General features: G+C 44.4%; 1 protein-coding gene and 1 pseudogene across 2 annotated transcripts in view; one reads left to right on the top strand and one right to left on the bottom strand.

Moving 5' to 3' along the window:
- Arhgef28 (Rho guanine nucleotide exchange factor 28) overlaps positions 1-21,401 on the bottom strand; it is a 300,696-nt gene that overhangs the window by 145,766 nt on the left and 133,529 nt on the right. For both annotated transcript variants that reach the window (XM_028871698.2, XM_037209483.1), the window contains exons 5-7: positions 14,409-14,592; positions 11,591-11,771; positions 5,826-5,895 (exon numbers count right to left, since the gene is read on the bottom strand). In XM_028871698.2, coding sequence (XP_028727531.1) covers positions 5,826-5,895; positions 11,591-11,771; positions 14,409-14,592 — 435 coding nt within the window. The remainder of the gene's footprint in view (positions 1-5,825; positions 5,896-11,590; positions 11,772-14,408; positions 14,593-21,401) is intronic.
- LOC114694685 lies at positions 4,045-4,834 on the top strand (annotated as a pseudogene).

Below are 21,401 nucleotides of genomic sequence, written 5' to 3'. Positions count from 1 at the left end.
ATTCTAGACCAGCAGTGTGAACGTGCAGTCAATAGATTCTCTTGTCTGGGAGTGGTTGGGATATTGGAATGCAATGGTTGAAAAAGCAGGTAACCAACTGACTTCTGGCTGCCCAGACGAGATGTGCTACTTAAGAAAAATCTCTTCTGAGCTACTCTTCATGAAGTAAAGTCAATTCTTAACTCTCAGAAATGTCCCTTCTCCATGACCACTAGTGCATGTGCTCCATGAGTGCCCACAGCTTCCTGCAGTTCACACCCACAGACTCAGTGCCTAAGACAGGGCCTGGCATACAGTAAGTCCTCGAAAATGCTGGAGGAAATTACTAAGATAGAGTTGAGAGCGGGGTCTCGTTGCTTGCTTTTGGTTGCTGCTGAATCTCCAGGTCTCCAATAGTGCCCAGTATACAGTGGGCACAAAACAGTTACAGACCTTGCGAGGAGAGAACCCACAGGACTCCAGCTGCCTGCCTGGGCTGTGTCTTGTGTTGGGTTCTTGGCCCTTCTCATCAGATCCACACAGGAGAACAGCTGAGCCTGCCCGGCCCCAAAGGAAACGGTTTTGCTCTGTTAGAACTCATGTTCCAACCCCCATTTCCTGTTTCCTTGTTAGTGAAACTATGGTGGGCGACACTATGGGGAGACGCTATTGTATTATTTATTAGTCAGAGTGTGGTAACACAGATGGTTTGTCCCATCAACAACAAAAATTTTTTCATGGATGAGTATGATCAAACTATATTGTTTACATGGACCATAATCAAATCCACTCATTTGTGTGATTAATATATGGTAATAAAAATAAAAATAAATACTAAAAACTGATAAAGAACCTGGATTTGAACAGTGGTACCTAGGTTATAATAGTTCTCAGCTTGGCTCTAAGTTATAAGCTCTAAGCAGGCAGGGCACCAAGAAATGTGAGAACCAGGTGTGGTAGCTCACAAATTTAATCTCAGCACTCAGGAGGTAGAGCGGCCAAGTGGTCTCATATACAGGAAGGCCTGGGTCTCAAAAGCACAGAAATACAAAGGGAATTCTGGCAGGGCATCAGGAGGTGCAGATGGCCTCACATGCACAAGACGACCCTGAGTGGCTTCATATACACCTTCCTAGGCATTTGCAGAGAATGTCACTGCGCTGATAGATACTGAGAACCTAGGTGGTGGTGGAAAAGGAGGCGTGAGGAAGGGTCAGGGACGATGTGAAATGGCTTCATTCTCCAGAGTACCTCCTCAGACCCCCTCCTAAGGAACTTTCATTGATAGTTGAGTTGAACGAGGCTACCCCAGTTCCTAATTCTTGACTTACTAGAACCTGTGACGTATCAAAGGCATTCTGGGTCTCTAAGTTAGGTTTCAGAGAGAGCATTTTCCATGGACTTGCTGAAAGGATCCTTACTTTGCAGAACATCTTCTAGTTCTGTGCATTGCTCCTCAGAAAATCCTAGGGTGCACACCTGTAACCTCTCAGAGCTTGGGAGGGGGAGGCAGAAGGATAACAAATTTAAAGTCACCCTTGGCTACATAACAAATTTAAGGCCAGCCTGGTCTACCTGAGATACTTACTCAGGGAATTGGGGGAATAAAACAAAAGGAAGTCCAGAAGGCAAGAGAGAAAACAGAGCCTATTTCTTCCCAACGACTTTGTCTGTGGTGGTTTGAATGAGTGCAGCCCCCATAGGCTCATGTATTTGAATGCTTAGTCACCAGGGAGTGGAACTCTTTGAAAGGATTAGAAGGATTAGGAGGTGTGGCCTTGCTGGAAGAGGGGTGTCACTGGGGGTGAGGGGTGGGCTTTGAGGTGTTAAAACCCATGCCAGGCTAAATCTCAATCAATATCTCTCTCTCTCTCATTCTCTCTCTCTCTCTCTCTCTCTCTCTCTCTCTCTCTCTCTCTCTCTCTCTCTCCCTCTCCCTCCCTCTCCCTCTCCCTCTCCCTCCCTCCCTCTCTCTCTCTCTCTCTCTCTCTCTCTCTCTCTCTCTCTCTCTCTCTCTCTCACACACACACACACACACACACACACACACACACACCACCTGCAGACCAGCAGGTAGCTCCTAGCTACTACTCTAGCACCCCGGGTGATGCCAATGGTGCCGCCATGCTCCGAACCATAACGGACTAAACTTCTGGAACTGCAGGCAAGTACCCTGTCAAATACTTGCTTTTATAAAAGAGTTGCCTTGGTCATGGTGTCTCTTCACAGCAGTAGAACAGTGACTAGACAGGGCCATTTAATTTGTTCAGAATAGCTTGCCATTATTCTCCAGGTCCAATTGCAATCATGAAATTATAAAACCATAATTGGTTCACAAGAATAATAATAAAATCATTTGTCACACTCACAAAGACAGCAAAGTTAATTTCCAGGCTAAAGTCATTACAGTTCTTTATGACAGCGGCAGCGTCTCCACCCCAACTCTCCACCACAGCAGGAAGAGAGGGGTGTAACCTATCTAATCTCTGGTGCACCTCAAAGAGACGGTCAGTTCAGCATTAAGAAGAAATAAAAGAGGACACTTTTATCTGCAGGAAGCGTGTTCTTCCAGTGGAGTCTTGTGGAAGCATCTGAAAGGAAGAGACCTCTCTTCACTTTAGTGAAACACTGCCCTCTACTGGAAGGTACAAACAGCGTCTGACATTCCTTCAACACAGTCTAGGGCTACAACTTTTGCCTGTTAGTAATGTGGACCTGGTGGACTTGGGTTTCTTGCCAAATTCTTTTGGTTTGGTGCCTGCTGTCCTGTTTGTCCTGTTTGCTTGATTATCCCATAGACCCATCAAACTCAACCTGTCTAAAACTGAGCACATTATGGGCCACAGTCCTACCTTCTAGCCCAGAAACACGCCCCAGCCACGGACTCACTCCCGACAACATTCATCTGTCCCAGCCTCACCTAAGACAGCATTCCTCTGGCCCCACCTTGCCCAAGACAGCATTCATCTAGCCCTACGTCACCCCTGGCCTTAGCTTGCCATGGTATAACCCTTCTGCATGGCTTTCTAGAGTCCTCTGGCAAGTCCTCTGCCTTCCATTTGGACCCTCACCTGGAATCGCCATTCTCCCAGAGTGACCTTGCCAAACAGCTGTTTAAAACAGCTCCCAGAATTCTCAGGGTGAAGCTCTGCCCCTTGAGTCTCCCGAAGCCCTGCCCACCTGGCCGCTCTCAAGCCCGCGTTCTTGGTGTTTCTACCACCACACACGGGTGTGCCGATGGGAAAAATGGCCTGCATTCTCCCCATTCATCTCCTGTATCTGGAGTCCCTGCCCTCACTAAGATCCCAACTCCAGGGGCATCGCTTCCACGACACCGGCCTTGGTCATGCCACTGTCGCAGGCTACAACATGCTTGAAGCAATATTTGCAAATGACTCATGGAGCACTTCCCATGCTGTGCCTGGAGAGCTTGTTTTCCTGTCCAGCCACAACCACAAGCCCCACCCCCCATCACACACACACACACACCCCCAGCTCAAGAAATCCAAAATCTAACACGTATTTAGACCTCATTTTATTCTGAATTAGTTTAAAGGTGGAGAATAAGAGAAGAAAGATGCATGAGATAATCTCTATAAAAAAAAAAATCAGAAGTTGACTTTTAAAAGGGCTGGAGGCTTAAGAAATACAGGTGATAGAAAGATGCAGTGAGTACTCGGAACTGGCAAGTCAGAAACTTTCTGCCAAGTATGTCTCTCAGCCAAGAAAGAAACCCGATCAGCTACAGTTAGCACAGTAAAAGTGGGCCAGAGCTTAGGGGGAGCCAGCGACACAAGACCGGGAAGAAGTCTCTCAAAGAGAAAACTAGCATCCCCTAGACTGCCTCCTAGGGCAGGCAGAGCAGCCAGCAGCAGCACTCACAGAGCAGAGCCAAGGCAATTATTCCTCCTACCCCAGGCCCAGGAAGCTCAGGAGCTCGTTCAACCCAGCAGCAGGTGAAGTGTGTGTGGACGCCACACAGACCCAGGCCACTCTTCATAACTACTCTTTCTCCGAGGCTTCTTCTCAGCCAACACAGAGGTAAAGACACTAAGGTTACACTATCTGTCAACTACTGGGAATGCAGCCACTCTGTGCTGCTAATTAAATGCAGGGTCAAGTACTAACCAGCTCTTAACCCTCACGGCAGAGAAACAAGGATTCGGCCACATCTGTCCCTGACTCCAGCATCTGGGACCATGATTCTCACTGCCATCAGACTGACATTCCTTTACATTCTCTGATGTCACATGAAGTCCCATCACTATCCCGAAATTATATTGATAATTAATTCTACTCCACAGATATAAGAATAACCATATATGTACACATACTTTCAAAATAAAGAAATCAATGTAATACCCTAGCTAAAACATGAATATAATACCCTAGCTAAAATATGCAGCAAAGAAACTGATAAGAAGATCATTTGTAGTTCACCATTAACAATGTTTTCCTGTGCTGTAGCAGCCGCCATCACAGAGCAGCCATGGCCCTGGGTGACTCCATGGCTGTGGACCTCAACAAGAGCAAGGTGACAAAGAATGTCAGCGAGCCCGGACACAGCTGGCACCACAGCCTCACCCATGACACCAAGTTCGTGTGGGACGTGATCCAGGAGGTGTGTGGCTTCGTGCCCTACAAGCAGCATGCCATTGGACTGGTCAAGGTGTCCAAGGACAAGCACACGCCCAAGTTCACCAAGAAGAGGGTGGGCATACACGCGCATGCACACCAAAAGGAAGCGGGAGGAACTGATTAATGTGCTGGTGGCCATGAGGAAGGCCGGGGCCAAGAGGGGCTGATGCCCCCCCCACTCCCCAATACACGCTTATGTTGAAAACAAACAAAACACAATGGTTTCCTGTGTATACAATGGTTAGATTTGTGTAACGCCTAGATTTGGAGAGAAACTACGATTTTATTTCACATGAGAAACACAATAATGTACACGAAGCCATGTAAAAATGCTTCCTACAAAAAAAATGCTTAGTATTCAACTTACTATCAGAATTATTTGTATAGGGAAAACATGTGAACTACAGTAAGGCTTTCTTTATATGTCCTCCCCCCAAATCCCTGCCATGTTGAACACAATGAAGAGCAATGCCATTCCTGCTGGCAAACTGAGTGCTCTGAAAAAGGGTGGCTGAGTGATTCCGTGTGCCTTGATGTGGAATAATAAAATACACACACACACACACACACACACACACACCCTTAGAGTGGGAACCTCCCCATTAGCAGAACTGCATTCAAACTTGGTGTAGGTTCTACAGGACCGACGCCTGGGTTTTCAGAACCATTCTGCACCCTGACAAACACCCCTGGTACCTCCTCTCTAGATGATAGCAGTACTGTCCGCTCCTCATGCCAACAAACATACTTCCATGCTTTTGGAAGCATCCCCATGAAGATCCACCAGTCCAGCCCAGAGGAAGAGTTAGTTACACAAAGCTTGAATGAGCAAAACAGCAAATGGTTGACTGAGGAAGGAAAGAATGAACAAAGCTAACTTTGGAAAGAGGAAACTAGGGCATGGGGAGACGGAGACACACATGCATACACAAACAAACACACACACACACACACACACACACACACACACACACACACACACAGGCTGAGATGGAGCTCTGAAGATCTGGACAACAAGGACCTGGCCCAGGTAAATGGGTAGATGCTAGCTGAATAATAAGCCAGGGCTGTGTTGTATCCACGACCCCAGATCTTGCTTCTCTGCACCTTATTTCTTACTATGCTTTACTGTGCACTTCAATAGACTGGTTAGCAACCCCTGCATTTTCTGGGTTCCCAACATGGGAACAGGGCAGGGGCAGGCATACCTTCTTTGGTTTCTGCAGCTCCAGAAGGCATGGTTGGTCTCTCTTCTGTCTTGGCTTCTTGCTCGAGAGCCTACAAGATAAAGGGGGGAAAATCGCTGAAAACCATTTTGGGCCCCAGATATGCAAAAGAGAGGTAAAAATGACCATCACAGATCTCAGAGCTGGGAAAGCTGGCAAGGAAAGTGTGTGTGTGTGTGTGTGTGTGTGTGTGTGTGTGTGTGTGTGTGTGTGTGTGTGTGTGTGTTGGGGGTGGAGGAAAACCCTGATAGAGGAACACAGAGCCAGTATCCAAGGATGACAAGAGAAGTCAGATGAAACCAAGGAGCAAGGGTAAAAACCTTGCCACAAATCCTCACTTTTTCTGCAGTTCACAACCACAAGTTTCTCAGGAATGCCATGTATGAACCACAGAAAGGACCTTGAGACAAAAAGGGAGAGCTTAGTGTTGGTACACCTGCCCTGCTGGAGTGTCCTATACCTACACCATACACAGGTGATGTGAAAGGACCTGATGAGGAGGTAGGAACCACAGTCAGGGTGCATCCAGAGTGACCACAGGTCAAAAAATATGCAGGCTGGCATAGATTGTCCCTGACTGGATCCAAGTCTGAGACATCTCACAGCCAAGGCAAAAAGCTGCCTTCTTGTGACCATAATGATTTTTTATTGAGATTCCCTTGGCTGTGAAAATATGAAGAAACAGAATTAGATGTTAATGAGACAAACAGTTAAGCAGCCCAAGATGATATGAGCACAGGTTCTGAAATAAATCTTCCGCCTCCCTGGGTGGAAAATCACACAGCTATCATAGCTGGCAGATCCTACCACAAAATGAGGCCGGTGGGTTGAGTGTCTCGTTCTCTGATTATTTCATAACATCCTACAGTCAGAATATGTACCCAATATTCCAAACTACGAAGGGGCGGTGGGCACAAAGAGCCTAGGCATGCACCATGGGCTACCTCTGCCAGTGTCCCCTATAAGAAGTGCTTTTCTCTCTTCTGGGCCCCAGGAGATTAGGAAAGGACTGGACCACATCTACAATGGGTGCTACCAAGAAAGTACGGTCTAGTTAGTTTCGATTGTCAACTTGATACAGCCTAGAGTCACCTGGGAAGAGGGGATCTCAGTGGAAGAATTCTCTTGATCAGACTGGCCTATGGCCATGTCCCCAAGAGACTATCTTGACTGATGATTGATGTGGGAGGGTCCAGTCTACAGCGGGCAGCATCGTCCCTAGGCAGGAAGGCCTGGGCTGTCTAAGGAAGCTAGCTGAATCAGGTTAGATGCCCTCATCAGATAAGGGCACTTGCTGCTCTTCCAGACAACCTGGATTCAATTCCCAGCACCTGCTTGGGGGCTTACAGCCATCCATAACTCCAGTTCCAAGGGATCTGATCACGTGTTCTGACCCCAGCAGGTATCAGGCATGCACATAGTACACGTACCCAGGCAAAACATTCATACACACAAAACAAAGCAAATAATCTTAAAAGATTTTTTTTTTTAAAGAAAGCAGAGCATGAGCCAGGGAGCCAGGCAGTATGCAGCATCCTTCCATGGTTCCAGCCTCCAGGCTTCTGCCTTGAGTTCTTGTCCTGATGTCCCCTAATGATAGACTGACATGGAAGTGTTGGCCAAATAAAGCCCTTCCTCCCCACATATTTGAACACTCGGTCCCCAGTAGTGGAACTGTTTTGGAAAAGATTAGGAGGTGTGACCTTGTTGGAGTGTCACCCCCAGTGACACACCTATGCCAGGCCCAGTCTGTCTCTGTCTCTGTCCTCTGTGTCTAGGTCTCTTTGTATCTCTGTCTCTCTCTGCCTCCTGATTGTGGATCAGATATGAGCTCTTAGCTACTGTTCCCAAGCCATGCTTCCCACCATGATGGTCATGGGCTCACCCTCCGCAACTGTAGGCCAGTCCCCAGTTAAATGCTTTCTTTTATAAGCTGCCTTGCTCATGATGTCTCTTCACAGCCACAGAACAGTGACTAGGACAAGTATTTATTACAAATTGTCATGGTATTATCATCAGCAGCTACAAGACAGAGTTGTGGACTATTCCTTTACACTGTGTGAAGATAATGTCACTGTGATTAGTGCAGTAAAAAGCTAAATGGCCAATAGCTAGGCAGGATTTTCAGGGTAGAAAGAATGCTGGAAAGAAGAAGACAGAGTTGCCAACCAGACATAGAGGAAGCAGGATGTGCAGGAGGAGAGGTAACAGCCACGAGCCATGTGGCAGGACATAGATTAATAGAAATGGGCTAATTTAAGTTATAAGAACTAGTTAGAGACAAGCCTAAGCTATTGGCCAAGCTTTCATAATTAATAATAAGTCTCCATGTTGTGACTTGTGAGCTGACAGCCAAAAGAAAAATCCATCTACACAAAGTGAAAACACGAAACATTAACCACTCTGACCAAGTATTGCATGAGAAGGCAAGCTAAGGATTTGACAAGGTTTTATCATTAAGTTCTAGAGAGCAGGACGTAACAGAGATGTGCCCAGACCACTTAGAATGAGCATGTCTCCTTGAAGGGACAGAGTATGGCCATGGTTCCATGTACACAGAGCAGCTGCCCAGACCATGATCATACGAAATGGATTTAAGTACATATCAGATTTAATAAAGCTTGAATTATTTTTCTTTTCCCTCCCTCCTTTCTCTCCTTCCTTCTTGTGCTTTGAAACAGGGTCTCGGTGTGTAGTCCACACTGGGCTAAAAGTTGTAATCTTCCTGTCTTAGCCCCCAGAGTACTGGAATACTAGAAGTAGATATAGATATAGATATCACTACTCCCGGATGAGCAAGAATATATTGTACATATATAACATATGTCATCAAATTAATGTTTACTCTTCACAGTTGTCAAAGTGTAGGATAGACATCCCAAATAAGAATTGCCTTCAGGGGCTAGAGCAAAAACTCAGTGTTAGGAGCACTTTCTTCTATTGCGGATGACTACTGTTCCGTTCCCAGCAACCACGTGGCAACTCACAACCACCCTTCAGTCTAGTTCCAGGAAATCCAGCACCTTCTTCTGGTTCCATGGGCACCAGGCAGATGTATGTGCATGTATGGTGCACACACATACATGTAAGCAAACATGCATATACATAAAGTAAAAGTAAATGAGTGATAAAAATAATTTGCCTTTAGCTTATACTTACAATAACATCTAACCATGTAAGATAGAGCAAGACCAATTTTAAACTGAAGCTCATACAGCAGCATGTGTCATGGCAGTAGGAGTGAGTGACTGGCTGTCAGGAGGAATGCTGACCTTCTCCTACCTCCCCAGGCTCCTTGTTTACATCCTAAGCAAGGGGATTGCCGGAGTAAGCCACCACACCTAGCTCTTAACTGGTTCTCTGATTTTTTTCATGAAACGAAAACCTCAGAAATTCGTCACTCAGCTCTCTTGCCATGGTTATTGTAGAGCGTGGCGTCTCATTTTCTTAATCCCATACCTTTTCCAAAGTCAGTATCTCAAATGTGGGCAATACCAACAGACCCAGCTGAAGGATTCTGTAGTGCTGCAAATGCCCGGTGTGTGCTGCACAGAACTGGTCCTATCCTTTCTGGCTTAGTCACCACGTGACACACTGCTCTCTGAACAGCTCTCCCAGGGCCATGCCTGTTGCCAGGCTCTATCCCTGTGGGGCTGCTGGGGGCCAGACTCCTCTTGAGAATACTGTGCTGTGCAGCCCAGCAGCTGCCCGGTGCGGACTCGTCACCAGTGGGTACTTCCGTGAGAAGCCACAGGAATGACTGGAGGCATTGGTGTCACTAAGTACAAGGGCTTGAATCTCAGCCCTCACTTGTCTTATACTAAATAGAATCCTACATGTCAAAAAATTACATACAAAATTTCCTAAAGCCCAATGGGAGTCAGACGCTGAAGAACACGGTTCATTTTAATGATTCAAATAGAATTCTACATGGGATATGCTAATCATATTTATTTGATATATAAACATTTTAACTGTATTTATAGTTTAATTATATAACATAAACACAGAAGCCAAAACCATGATAGATGGCAGTTTCTGTTTCTCTGAGTTGATGTTTTAATCTGTCTGAAAGCCTGTACAGCTGAAGAAAACTATCTTACAAGTAGATGTATGTACTTGACAAATGAGAGACCACAGGGTCTAGACAGTAAGTCCCAGGGTCACTGAGCACCAGCCACTGGACTGAACCAGGTTGTATTCAAAACAACTTTGCTAAACAAAATGAAAAATGTAAATATTCTTTATATTTGTCCAGAGTTTGCGAACTACTAAGAGCGATGAAGTGTCTCAATCCTGAGATGTGCATGCTATAATAGCCCTCAAGTCTTATGTCCTAGCCATGACAGGAAACAAAGAGTAAATCTCTTTATGAAAGGACTATGTTCTCACCTGTCCTGTTCATATACAAACAGGACGAAGGTTTAAATCATCTAAGTCATAAGAAAGCCCAGCAGCAGACGCTATAAACTGTTTTAGGCGAGAATTAGAAGACTGCAAATAAGTACAAAGAACATATACAGCCAGGCGGTGGTGGCGCTCGCCTTTAATCCCAGCACTAGGGAGGCAGAGCCAGGCAGATCTCTGTGAGTTCGAGGCCAGCAGGGTCTACAGAGTGAGATCCAGGACAGGCACCAAAACTTCACAGAGAAACTCTGTCTCAAAAAGAAGAAAATATACAATATCAGAATTCAGTTAGAATTCAGGAATATGGTCACCTCAACAAGACTCTCACAGTGACAGCACCGGCTGACATATCAAAATAAATGAGGGAAATCTGATAAAGCTCCACCCCTTGCTGAGAGGAAGAATAGCCCTTCTCCATGGACAAGCCCCTTTCTAGATTATTCAATTCCAAAAGGCTGGCCTTAAGTGCATATACATTCAATCAATACCAAATTGACTCAGCCAATGGTTGCATTATATATACTAACATATATATGGAGCATACACAACATATAAATATAACAGTAATAATAAGGAAGAAAGGTCATGAAAATGGGAGGGAGGGAGTTTAGGGGACAGAGGAGTTCAGGGGAAGTTTGGTTTAGGTGACTTGTTTTGGTGACCATATTGTTGAAATGTCATGAGTTCAGCATCCCTGTCATATAATAGAAGACAATACCTCACAGTAAATGTCCTGGTCCTCTGACATTTACAATCTTTCTGGCCCTCCCCCATCCACAACCCCCCCTGAGCTTTACATGTAAGAGTCATGTTATACATTAACCAGTTGGAGGTTTCAATCTGCAAAAGAAAAAATTTAAAAAAGCTTTAATAAAAAGGAGGAGGAGGAGGAGGAGGAGGAGGAGGAGGAGGAGGAGGAGGAGGAGGAAGAAGAAGAAGAAGAAGAAGAAGAAGAAGAAGAAGAAGAAGAAGAAGAAGATTAGAATTCACTTGTGGGAGCCTGGAATGGAGGCACACATTTGCAGTTCAAGTGTATGGATGTAAGGATCCTAAATTCAGGCATAGCCTGGGCTACATAACAAGACCCTGTCTCAGAAAGCAAAACCAACAACAAAAGAAATGCAAGCCAAGCAAGGATCTACCAACTATTGCCTCTGTGCTGCCCAAAGCTGTGCTGGTCTTCATTCCACTGACCCAACAAGGGCTCTAACTTCACGTTCTCAAGCTCTTATCAGGAAAAAAAAACATGTTAGCTCCCAAGCACCATTCCAAAACAGTGCACAGATCCCACACGTACTAAAGGAGCATGCACCATTGAGTCCTGGAACAGCGGTACAAACCTTGACAAGAAAGGTCCTGTCCCAAAAATATTTCCGGAAGAGTTTGATATCTGCCTCCAACAAATGCTCAGCCGTGTGGTTAACGGTCAGAGTCAGTGTTTCTGATGAGTGTACGAACTGCAGAGAGGCATCTTCACTCAGATGCAGTCGGGAGAAGCCTGGGGAACGGCTACCCTGAAAACTGAATTGTCACAAGTCAAAATTCACACATCACAGTTTCACGGATCCCATCCCCCATCTTGCCCCGATATTACAAATCCAAAATGGAAAATGATCCTTAAAAGTCACTTACACACCCAATTACACGAGCTTGTGTAAACAGATCTGGGTCAAGCCGTCTTTATTTTTCCACTTAGTGGTGGTTTTTAAAAAGACTCTATGTTTTAAAGGTTCCCATAAATAACAAATCCTGATAAATAACAGTCCTGATTTTTAAGCATAGAAACGTATCTCACTAGTTGACTCTCCTTTTTAATCAGAAAAGATGTCTCTCCCTTTAATGGAGCTCATGGAGAACAAATTAGCTGGCAGCCAATAGTTTGCTAGGTGATTATAATAGAAAACAGAGAGAATCTCCAGGGAGTGTGGTGAGGTCTGGCTGTGGCAAACAATGGTATATTCCTAACACACTGGTACCACTGTGCTAAATCACTCCCTCATGCAAATTAGAACATGCGTAATTTTGATTAGGTCATCGTCTTGAACACATTCATTAACAATGAAACAATATACCCAAACTAAGTTCTTGAATATAAGCGTATTTTCTCATCTGCCTTGGCTGGTTAAGAACAACAGTGTTAGCTATACACCTTGATGGCTGGAATTACTGCAGTAAATAAGCACAGCATATAGGATCATGCATTAGGAACAATAAAGATGCCTCAGGTGAAAAATATTCATGTTCATCATGTGGTCACATCCCAACAGACTGTCCCCAGACCCCTTACTTTACAGAACCAGCTCTGTCCCTTTCTTCCTCTGGTATGATCTCATTTTGTTTATGAATGCTTGCTTTACAGAAATACATTAAAGACCCTGTAACTTATAATGGCTTGATTTCTAATTTGTCAATGCTACAATGCTGTAGAAGATATGTGAATTCATTAGAAACGCTTTCTGGTTTTGAATTTTGATTTTACCCAGGCTGGAGAGATACATATGCAGTGTATTACTCTCTCCAGCTGCTGGGCGGTGGCAAAAAGCCTTATCCCACAGCCAGCCACACAACCATGAGGCTACACATGATTTCCCACAGTGGACCGTGTTGCCCAGTGATGCATAAGAGGCTAGGTATAGTAAATGCATTAGCAACTTGGGATGTTTCCAACCTAAAACAGGTTCACAGGACACACCTCTATTTAAAATTGAGGAACCTCTGAGCTGACTTATCTCCATCACATGGAGTGACAAAAAGAGATCCATTAGTCTTCACACTAATTTCTGAATCTTCTGGGAAAGTACCAACCAGCCACTGAAGTAAAAGGACCATGAGCCTGAGTAAAAGTAGAGCTGTGGTCCATTTAAAACACATATGATCATACGGTCCATCATATGATCATAATGATGAGTAGTAGAGTTGTTGTTGATTTAAAACACATATGATCCATCATACAATTCTATGATCATATGACCTTATGAGCAGAACTGAGTCTGCTTTTAATTCCACCTATAAACAGATCTATCAAACATGTAAGCTTTTAAAACATTCAGTGTCTTCTGGTGCTGGAAACAGGAAGGAGGTCCAAAGCCCCCAGCAGATAAAGGCATCGACCTCCAGGAGGGAACCCTGCAGCAAGCGCCATAACTCAGTTACAGGACACGCTCTTGCCTCATTCTTTGTAGCCAAGAAAACATGGTTGTGTTCATAACCAAAGAAAGGACAATTCCGTTTGGATAGGCTTGTCTCTTAGTTAATGACTATTTGATCAAATAAGGCAGGGGAGGAGAAAGAGAAAGCTCTGGTTTCTGCCTAATGGCCACTTAGACATCAAATTACCATTAATTAATTGCATCAAATTAATTACATTGAGTTATACGAGTCAAACAAGAAAAACCATCCCACTAAGACACACCATGTAATAATACTCTAACAATATTTAAAATTTTTGTTGTCATTTTCAATGTACTATTCTATTTATAATTTATATTTTACCATGTTATATCAAGGCAATCACTACATATGGCTCTTTCTTTCATAAGTTAGAACAACAATTCATCTGAACCAAAGGAGCACATAACCCACTGGTCAGTCACTGTGGAATGTTGAGAACATTCCAGACACAGACAACTTCACAGTTAACAGATTATCTCCCTTACATTAGTTCACTAAACCCTAGTGACTACTCCAATAAGTTCACCTGTTATTCTTACAATGAAAATTATGACACTGGCATTGGACTAGAAGTAAAGCAGAAATGCCTCCATCTCTCAAATGATTTAGAAGATAGCCAAAAAAGTAAATAGTCATATCTGTATAATTACAAATTGTGATTATTACTAAAATTAATCATAATCATGAAAGACTACAACTCAGGAGCCTTTGCTGAGGAAATGTTGTTGAAGCTAAAGTCTGAAGGGCAGTGGAGGCCACTGTTTGGCCAATCCTCTTTTCATTATCTTCCCTGTCTCTCCGTCACAAAATACCCCCAACAAAGGTATCCGCACTAGCTAAGCATGTATTTGTACTGTATGCAAGAAGACTAGCTGTAAAAAACACAAGCCAACATTAGCAGATGCTTTCGCTATTCCCGTTTTTCCATAATGCTTGGCAGGCTTGGTGGACATGGTGAAGAGAGACACTATCAGCAATTGAACTCACTTTGTGATGTCGTCCACCAGGGTGGCGTGTCCACCATGCAAAGCCAAGTGCAGTGGTGTGGTGCCCTCTTCATTGGGTAGCTCCAAGGCCTTGACTCCCCCAGGGAGACACAGCAGGAAGTGGAAAAGCTTAGGCAGGCCCCATCTCACAGCCAGGTGCAGGAGAGACTCTCTATGTAGAGACACTGAAGAGAAGGGGAAACGGGATGTTAGTTCCTTCATTCGTAAACTTTGTTTTGTACATTTTATTAAAGAGATGACATATTGGGTATGACAGAAGCATCAGGCTGGAAGGAGTCAAAAGCATCTCATCTTGACCTCATGCTCTCCGGATGGTGAGAGGTGCTGGGGTTTTCGGGAGGTCAGGGAGCCAGGGGGGCACTAGAGCTATGATACTCATGACTGATACAGGCTCTTCCCATCCATTATGCTACATCCTGCTACCATCTGTCACTAAGGATGCAGGAAGATCACCGGGGGATACAGGTTCTCAGGAAAGATCATCCTTTGGAAATACACTCATCAACTTCCAAGATATCTACTAAGAAACTCCTGCCACACAGGCAGGGCAGGCTACCAAGCCCAGGGCACAAAGAAAACTCTGTTTCCACCATTTGTCCTCGGAGCCAGTCCACCCTCAGGAGAGGCTGTGACAGAAAGCAGTTTCTGAAGTCCAGAGCACTTGTGACCATGGCCTGTCCCCAGCCTCATAGTGGTGTGTTTGCCCAGAAATTAGATCCCAGGGAACGTCACACTGCCAAAGGCACCCTGGTGCTATGCCTTTGCAGATGGCCCTGACCAGGGGTAGGGCCTTGGCAGCCTCCTGCTAATTTCCACTGTGGTGTTTCCTGCTGTGTGCTATGATCATTTCCGACTTTCACCATACAGGCTGACAGGCCCTTGAAGGTTTTCCTTCTTAACAGTAGCCGGTAATGTATAATGCCATTAAGTACTTGCAGAGTTTAAAAGTAATTAGTTTTTAAAGTCTCAAATGCCTATGTATATTTACTGTATGTGTAATTTGTAGAGAGTTTGTACATGACAGACACTATATTGTTAATATGTGAACCATAAAAACATTTTCTTACATTAAAAAAGCTAGACCCAAGTTGGCTGTGGTGGCACCTGCCTAGAATCCCAGCACTCAGGACTGTGAGGCTGGAGGACCACTTGCGCCCAGAAGTTTGATACTAATCTGGGCAACACAGCAAGATACATACATACATACGTACATACATACATACATACATGCCAGGCTCATGAACTTTATATGCTCACTCACACTTTAAAGACACCTCATTCTAACACCTAAACATAAAAAGCTGGTCACTACAGATCTGTTGTGATAAGCAGCACATGGTGGGGGGTCTGGGGAATAATGATACCAGCTATATTCATAACCCAAGAGAGCTAGACAATAGAATGAAAGGCCCAACAGAGTGGGGACCTTGTCTTCCGTTTTGTGGGATCCCACGAGCACCACAGTGCCTGGCACACTCGCTAAGCATTTACAGAAGAGATGAAATTACACACGAACAGCAAGCCCCTGTGGAAGTTGGCTTTTTCTCTTTGATGTGCTGCTCTATGGAACACGCCTCACTCTCCGGTCTGTCTCAGAGAGCTCTTAAACGAAATCTCCTAACAGGAACTGTGGCCCCCTGGTTGGTACTCCCACACACAACTAGGACATGAGGGACAAAAATGCCAGCTTCCCACACAGCTCGCTGGCCACAGAACCATGATCTTATTGTCCCACTGTCTTCATTAACATAACTCCACTATTGCCAGAGACTCTTGCCCATGCAATCCGGGGACTGTTTACTGCATAAATTTCCCACAAGATTCATCAGTCCTTCAGCAGCAGCCACCAATGGACAGTACAGAGAAGACCTAAATCCAATTTAAAACTATCATGATCCTTGCCAACTCCCAGGGAGGCCCCCATCTGAACCTGCCACTCCCCCCTCACAATCATTAACCCTACTTTACCATCATTAATCCCACAACAAAAAAAAATATTTATTAAACTAAGCTTCAATTTCTCGGTGAATTCCTGTCTTGCCACCCCCAGCCCCTGAAGCCATTAAGGGTTTGGAGCAGACCTACCCGACTTACTATGACAGCCATAAACACAGCTTTGTGTCATGAGTGTGAGGAGTATTTTGTAGAGGGAGCGTGGAACAAAATCCTAACACAACAGAAAGAAATACCCCACTGTGCATGAATACAAAATAAAACTGTTCAGTTTACATTTTCTCAGATCTATCCAGGTTTCTCTACAGCAATGACTACAGGGCTTCAGATTTCAAAGACATAAGGACCTATACCTGGGTCCTTATCACAGTAAAGTACCACCAAGGTCCCTGCATAGTTGCTCTATCTCTTATCATGTGACCTAACACCTGTCCCCTCTACGGTGAAACAACAGCCCAAATACCAAAACATCTAAAAACAGACCTGCAGCCCGGGCTGCACACAGTTACCATGCATTCACTTAATATGCTTCAGCTCATCTTTATGAAAAGCACAAGACTTGTATTGGCTTTCCCTCTCCAGGTGCTGGAAACTCAACCTAATGCCTCATAGACACTAGGCACGAAAAAAATGGATCTTTCTTTTACCCTTGAAGTTTATGACCATTTTACTTACTTAAAAATCGTGGCTTTCATTCTTAACAGGCTCCCTGCAGGACAAGTCTGACAACATTTGTACTTACTTTTCTTATTTTAAATAATAACCAGGAAGAGACTTGTTAGGATCAGGTAACAAAACAAACACACACCTGCACACACACGCAACATATCCTGGCCAGTAGAGGAGGCGATTAGCACGAGATTCTGAGCAGCCAGCCATACTAGATGGAATTTTTACACTACAGATCCCAATCTGAATATGGTGAGAAATGTCCCATGTGCAGGTTGCAATTTTCTTCCAAGAAAAATACATCTGAGAGGGAGAATATCTGAACCCTTGGAGTTAAAACAGTAGCATGGGCAAAGGAGCAAGGTTTCAGTGTGTGAACAGTGTTCTTCGGAGTGCCTGCTGCAGTATTCTAAAACTGGGGTGCTGCTGGCTATATTAAGCAGATCAAGAGTAAGTGTGGAGGCCTTGCCTCCTCCATTAGCAGAAACTTGCAAGCCTGTCTGACTAGTCCCAGGCATTATTCTCTGTTTATGGACAGAGAGTCCATCCTCACCTCACAAATAGGACAGCATAGTAATAATCATGCAGCTCACTGTTCCCTTTTCCCTAGCCTCAGAACTTCTCCACTTCTGGAAGAGGAGAGGGGTGGACAGGGAAAGAAGGCTCTTCTGATGGTGAAATGAAGCCCAGAATAAAACTACCAGAGTGTTAAAGAGACAGTGCTCTCATTCGGTATAAAGTTCAGCATGGAGAAGGCGGCACACGGCTTGAAATAGGAAGCATCGTGGCATATATAAATAATTCTGCTTGTTAGAAGGTTCAGATTTCTTAACAGCAGCCAAGAAAACAAACTGTGGAAAGAGGTTATACAGTTTGGCAGAGGTAGGGCTGTTTAATTAAAATGAAAAAAAAAAAAAAAGAAGCAAATAAAAGTCTCTTCCTGGTTCGCTAGCTGCAGGAGTTATCTGAAGTAATGTAACTCAGACAGAATTACTGATAATTGCTCTGATGGCACACATTAAAAGGTACGGCTTCTAACATCCTGGGAACACAATCACCCAGACACAGAGAGGAGCTGAACAGGCTGTGACTTTCAATAAACCATTCCTGCTTCGAAACAGCAAGAGCCTATCTGCCCTTAGCAGGGAGCGAAGCTTGATTTCTACATGCCTCGCTCTTTGGAACATCAGTTTCTCTGCTTATAAAACCAGGTTGACATAGACAAAAAAAAGGTCCAGCTAATCCAGGCTCACTGACCAAATACCCGACAAGAAGCCACTCGGAGAAGGGAAGGTGGACTCTGGTACGTGGTTTGAGAAGGTACGGTCCTTCTTTCACAGGGAAGACATGGCCACAGGAGAGTGAAGTGACTGGTCACCCTGGGTCCACATCCAGGAAGCAGCAAGAGGCAAACACTGGGGCCTTCCGAGGCAAACAGCTGGCTTTCTCCTTTCCCCCAGCCCATCAGAAGGATGATACCTGCATCCAGGGCAGGTCTTGTCTCCTTAGTTAATCCTCTTTAGACACACCCAAAGACTTGCCTCGCTAATGCCCCAGGTGTTTCTTAACCCCATGGAGTTGACATCTGAAACGAACCACCAGAAGTCCACTCCTTCTCAACTTGATACCCAAACAAGTCACTTTTTAAAGCCAAACATTCCACCTGCCCTTAAGGGTTCATGGCCATCTTATAATGTAAAATGCTTTTCGTCCATCTCTAAGAGTCTCTTAAGTTCACCTTCCAACATTGTTCAAAAGACCAAAGTCCAAAAATCTCATCTGAAACTCAAAGAAATCTCCTAACTGTGATCCTGAAATTTAAAAAAAAAAAAAAAGTTATATATTTTCAATATACGATGGTGCAAAAATAAATATCCCCATTCCAAAATGGAAGAATAGGAGCATAGTGAGGAAATATTAGATCAAAGTAAGACTGAAACCCAGCAAAGCAAATACCAAAACCTGTAGGTCTGTGTCCAGCATTGGGGGCTTGTGGTGCTCCAACAAGTTTACATAGCCCTGCTCCTCCAGCTCTATTGCCTGTTGCCTAAGGCACCTATGGCCTTTCCTTTAGACTGCTGTACCTGGTAACTGCAGCTTTATACTGTAGATGTCCAATATTTTTTTTGGCATATCCAATATCTGTTGTTGCTTTTTTGCTCTTTGGGGGCCTGCCACCCAGCTCCCAAATAAGTCACACACAGAGGCTTATTCTTAATTATAAATGCCCACCCTAGCTTGGCTTGTTTCTTGCCAGCTTTTCTCAACCTAAATTAGCCCATCTACCTTTTGCCTCTGGGCTTTTACCTTTTTTATTTCTGTATACCTTTCTTTCTTACTCCGTGGTGGCTGGCTATGTGGCTGGCACCTGTCCTCTTCCTCCTCTGGCTACTTCTTTTTTCCTGCCAGATTTCTCCTTCTGTTTATCTTCTCTTCCTGCCAGCCCGCCTGTTTCTCTCTCCTACCTCACTATTGGCCATTCAGCTCTTTATTAGACCATCGGGCGTTTTAGACAGGCACAGTAACACAGCTTCACAGAGTTAAACAAATGCAACATAAACAAAAGTAACACACCTTAAAATAATATTCTACCGTGAATATTCTGAGGGCTCCGTTGCAAACTAGGCTCCATGTTCTCAGCTTCACATACCCTGGCAGGTAACCTGCACCACCACACAATGCCTGGATTTAGATGCATTCTGGAACCTTGGTGAAATCCTACATGACTCCCTTACTCATCCATCTTATCAAGTTGTGCTGGGAGCTTAGGATGTAGCCTGGCTCTCCTGCCCAAAGCAACTCCAGATTCTGTGTGGCTGATTTCTTTGTGTCTTAAAAGCCAGTCCTGGGAATATATTTGCATAGGCAGTCCTGGACTTTCCTCCCTATTGTCCTCAAGGCATCTTTCCTATTGTCCCAGTGCAAAGTCCTGGGTGTCTCCTTAATGGTGCTAATCTCTAACATGGAAGTCATTCTGTCAATACCCACCCAAGCTCCTTGTCTCCTCCTCAACGAACTGTACATTTCTCATCTTTCTGCTTTTCTGCTCTCGCTCTCTCTCTCTCTCTCTCTCTCTCTCTCTCTCTCTCTCTCTCTCACACACACACACACACACACACACACACACACACTCATTTTAAATCTTGGTAAATGTTGTGAGTAGTAACCATGTCACATCCTGAATGTTATGCCATCTTCTACCAAATAATGTAGTCCACTATTTTTAATTCAACCTCATTCAAATTATCAGGACATGGGCAAAACAAACCAGATTCTCCATTAAAATATAAGATGAAAATGGCCTCTAGCCCAGTTCTGTTAGAGTCCTTGTTCATCCCCAAAACCTCATGTAAGCACAGTCATCACAGCTCACATATTTCTCAGCAGATGGCCTGCCAAACTGTCACTACAATGGCCCATTAAGCTCTTCTCACAGAATCCTAGCAGTCATCTAGTTCACAGCTCCAGATTCTCCCATATTCATCCTGAAAACTCATTTCAAAAGCACAGAAACGGCATACCCAGGTGTCTCAAGCAATGCACCCATTCCCAGTACAAACTTCCTCAGTTTCTTTTCTCATTGCTATGATCAAATGTCTGACAAAAAGCAACTTAATGGAGGAAGAAATTTAGGTTTGCAGGGAAGGCATGGAGCTGGGGGGCAGGAGGTGGCTAGTCACATTGCATCCACAGTCAAGAAGCAGGGAGAAGCAAATGCCCATACTCAACTGGCTTCCCCTTTTTCTTTTGTTAGTCAAGCTGGAACCCAGCCCACAGGCTAACACTGCCATGTTCAAGGCACGTCTTTCTCTTTAAGTCACAATCCTCTCTAGCCATGCCTTCACAGGCACACTCAAAGTTGTGCCTCATTAATACCTGAGATGATTTTTAATCTACTCAAACTGATAGTTAAAATTAACTGTCATGGTTGTAGAGAGAAGGCAATCTGGTCTTGACTTTACAGTGAGCAAGATGTGTGACCGACAGCTACACTGAGGGGACTCCCAGATTATCTAAAACAAAAGAGAAGGAACAGCCAGATGTTTTAAGGAAGGTGGTTTTGCTTCACGGTCAGTCTGCATGTGGAGCCATTAGTATAACTATCCATACCTTTCAGTTAGCACAGCATTCAGCATGGAAGATCTGAAACTTAAATTGCTGGCGTAGGCCCATGATTTATAACAACTGTTATAACAGTAGATGAGGCCACTCTATGCAAAAACAAGAGGCATGTGGGACAAGGGCTGATGGCCTGAGTTTGATTCCCAGGAGCTACACAGTTAGAGGAGAGAACTGACTCTTTCAAGTTGTCATCTGATCTCCATATATGGACTGTGGCATGTTTACGTGC

The sequence above is a fragment of the Peromyscus leucopus genome, chromosome 11 (assembly GCF_004664715.2).
Source record: "Peromyscus leucopus breed LL Stock chromosome 11, UCI_PerLeu_2.1, whole genome shotgun sequence".
Lineage (NCBI taxonomy): Eukaryota > Metazoa > Chordata > Mammalia > Rodentia > Cricetidae > Peromyscus > Peromyscus leucopus.
The sequence above is the reverse complement of the archived record's forward strand: the minus strand, read 5'-3'. Positions and strand labels throughout refer to the sequence as shown.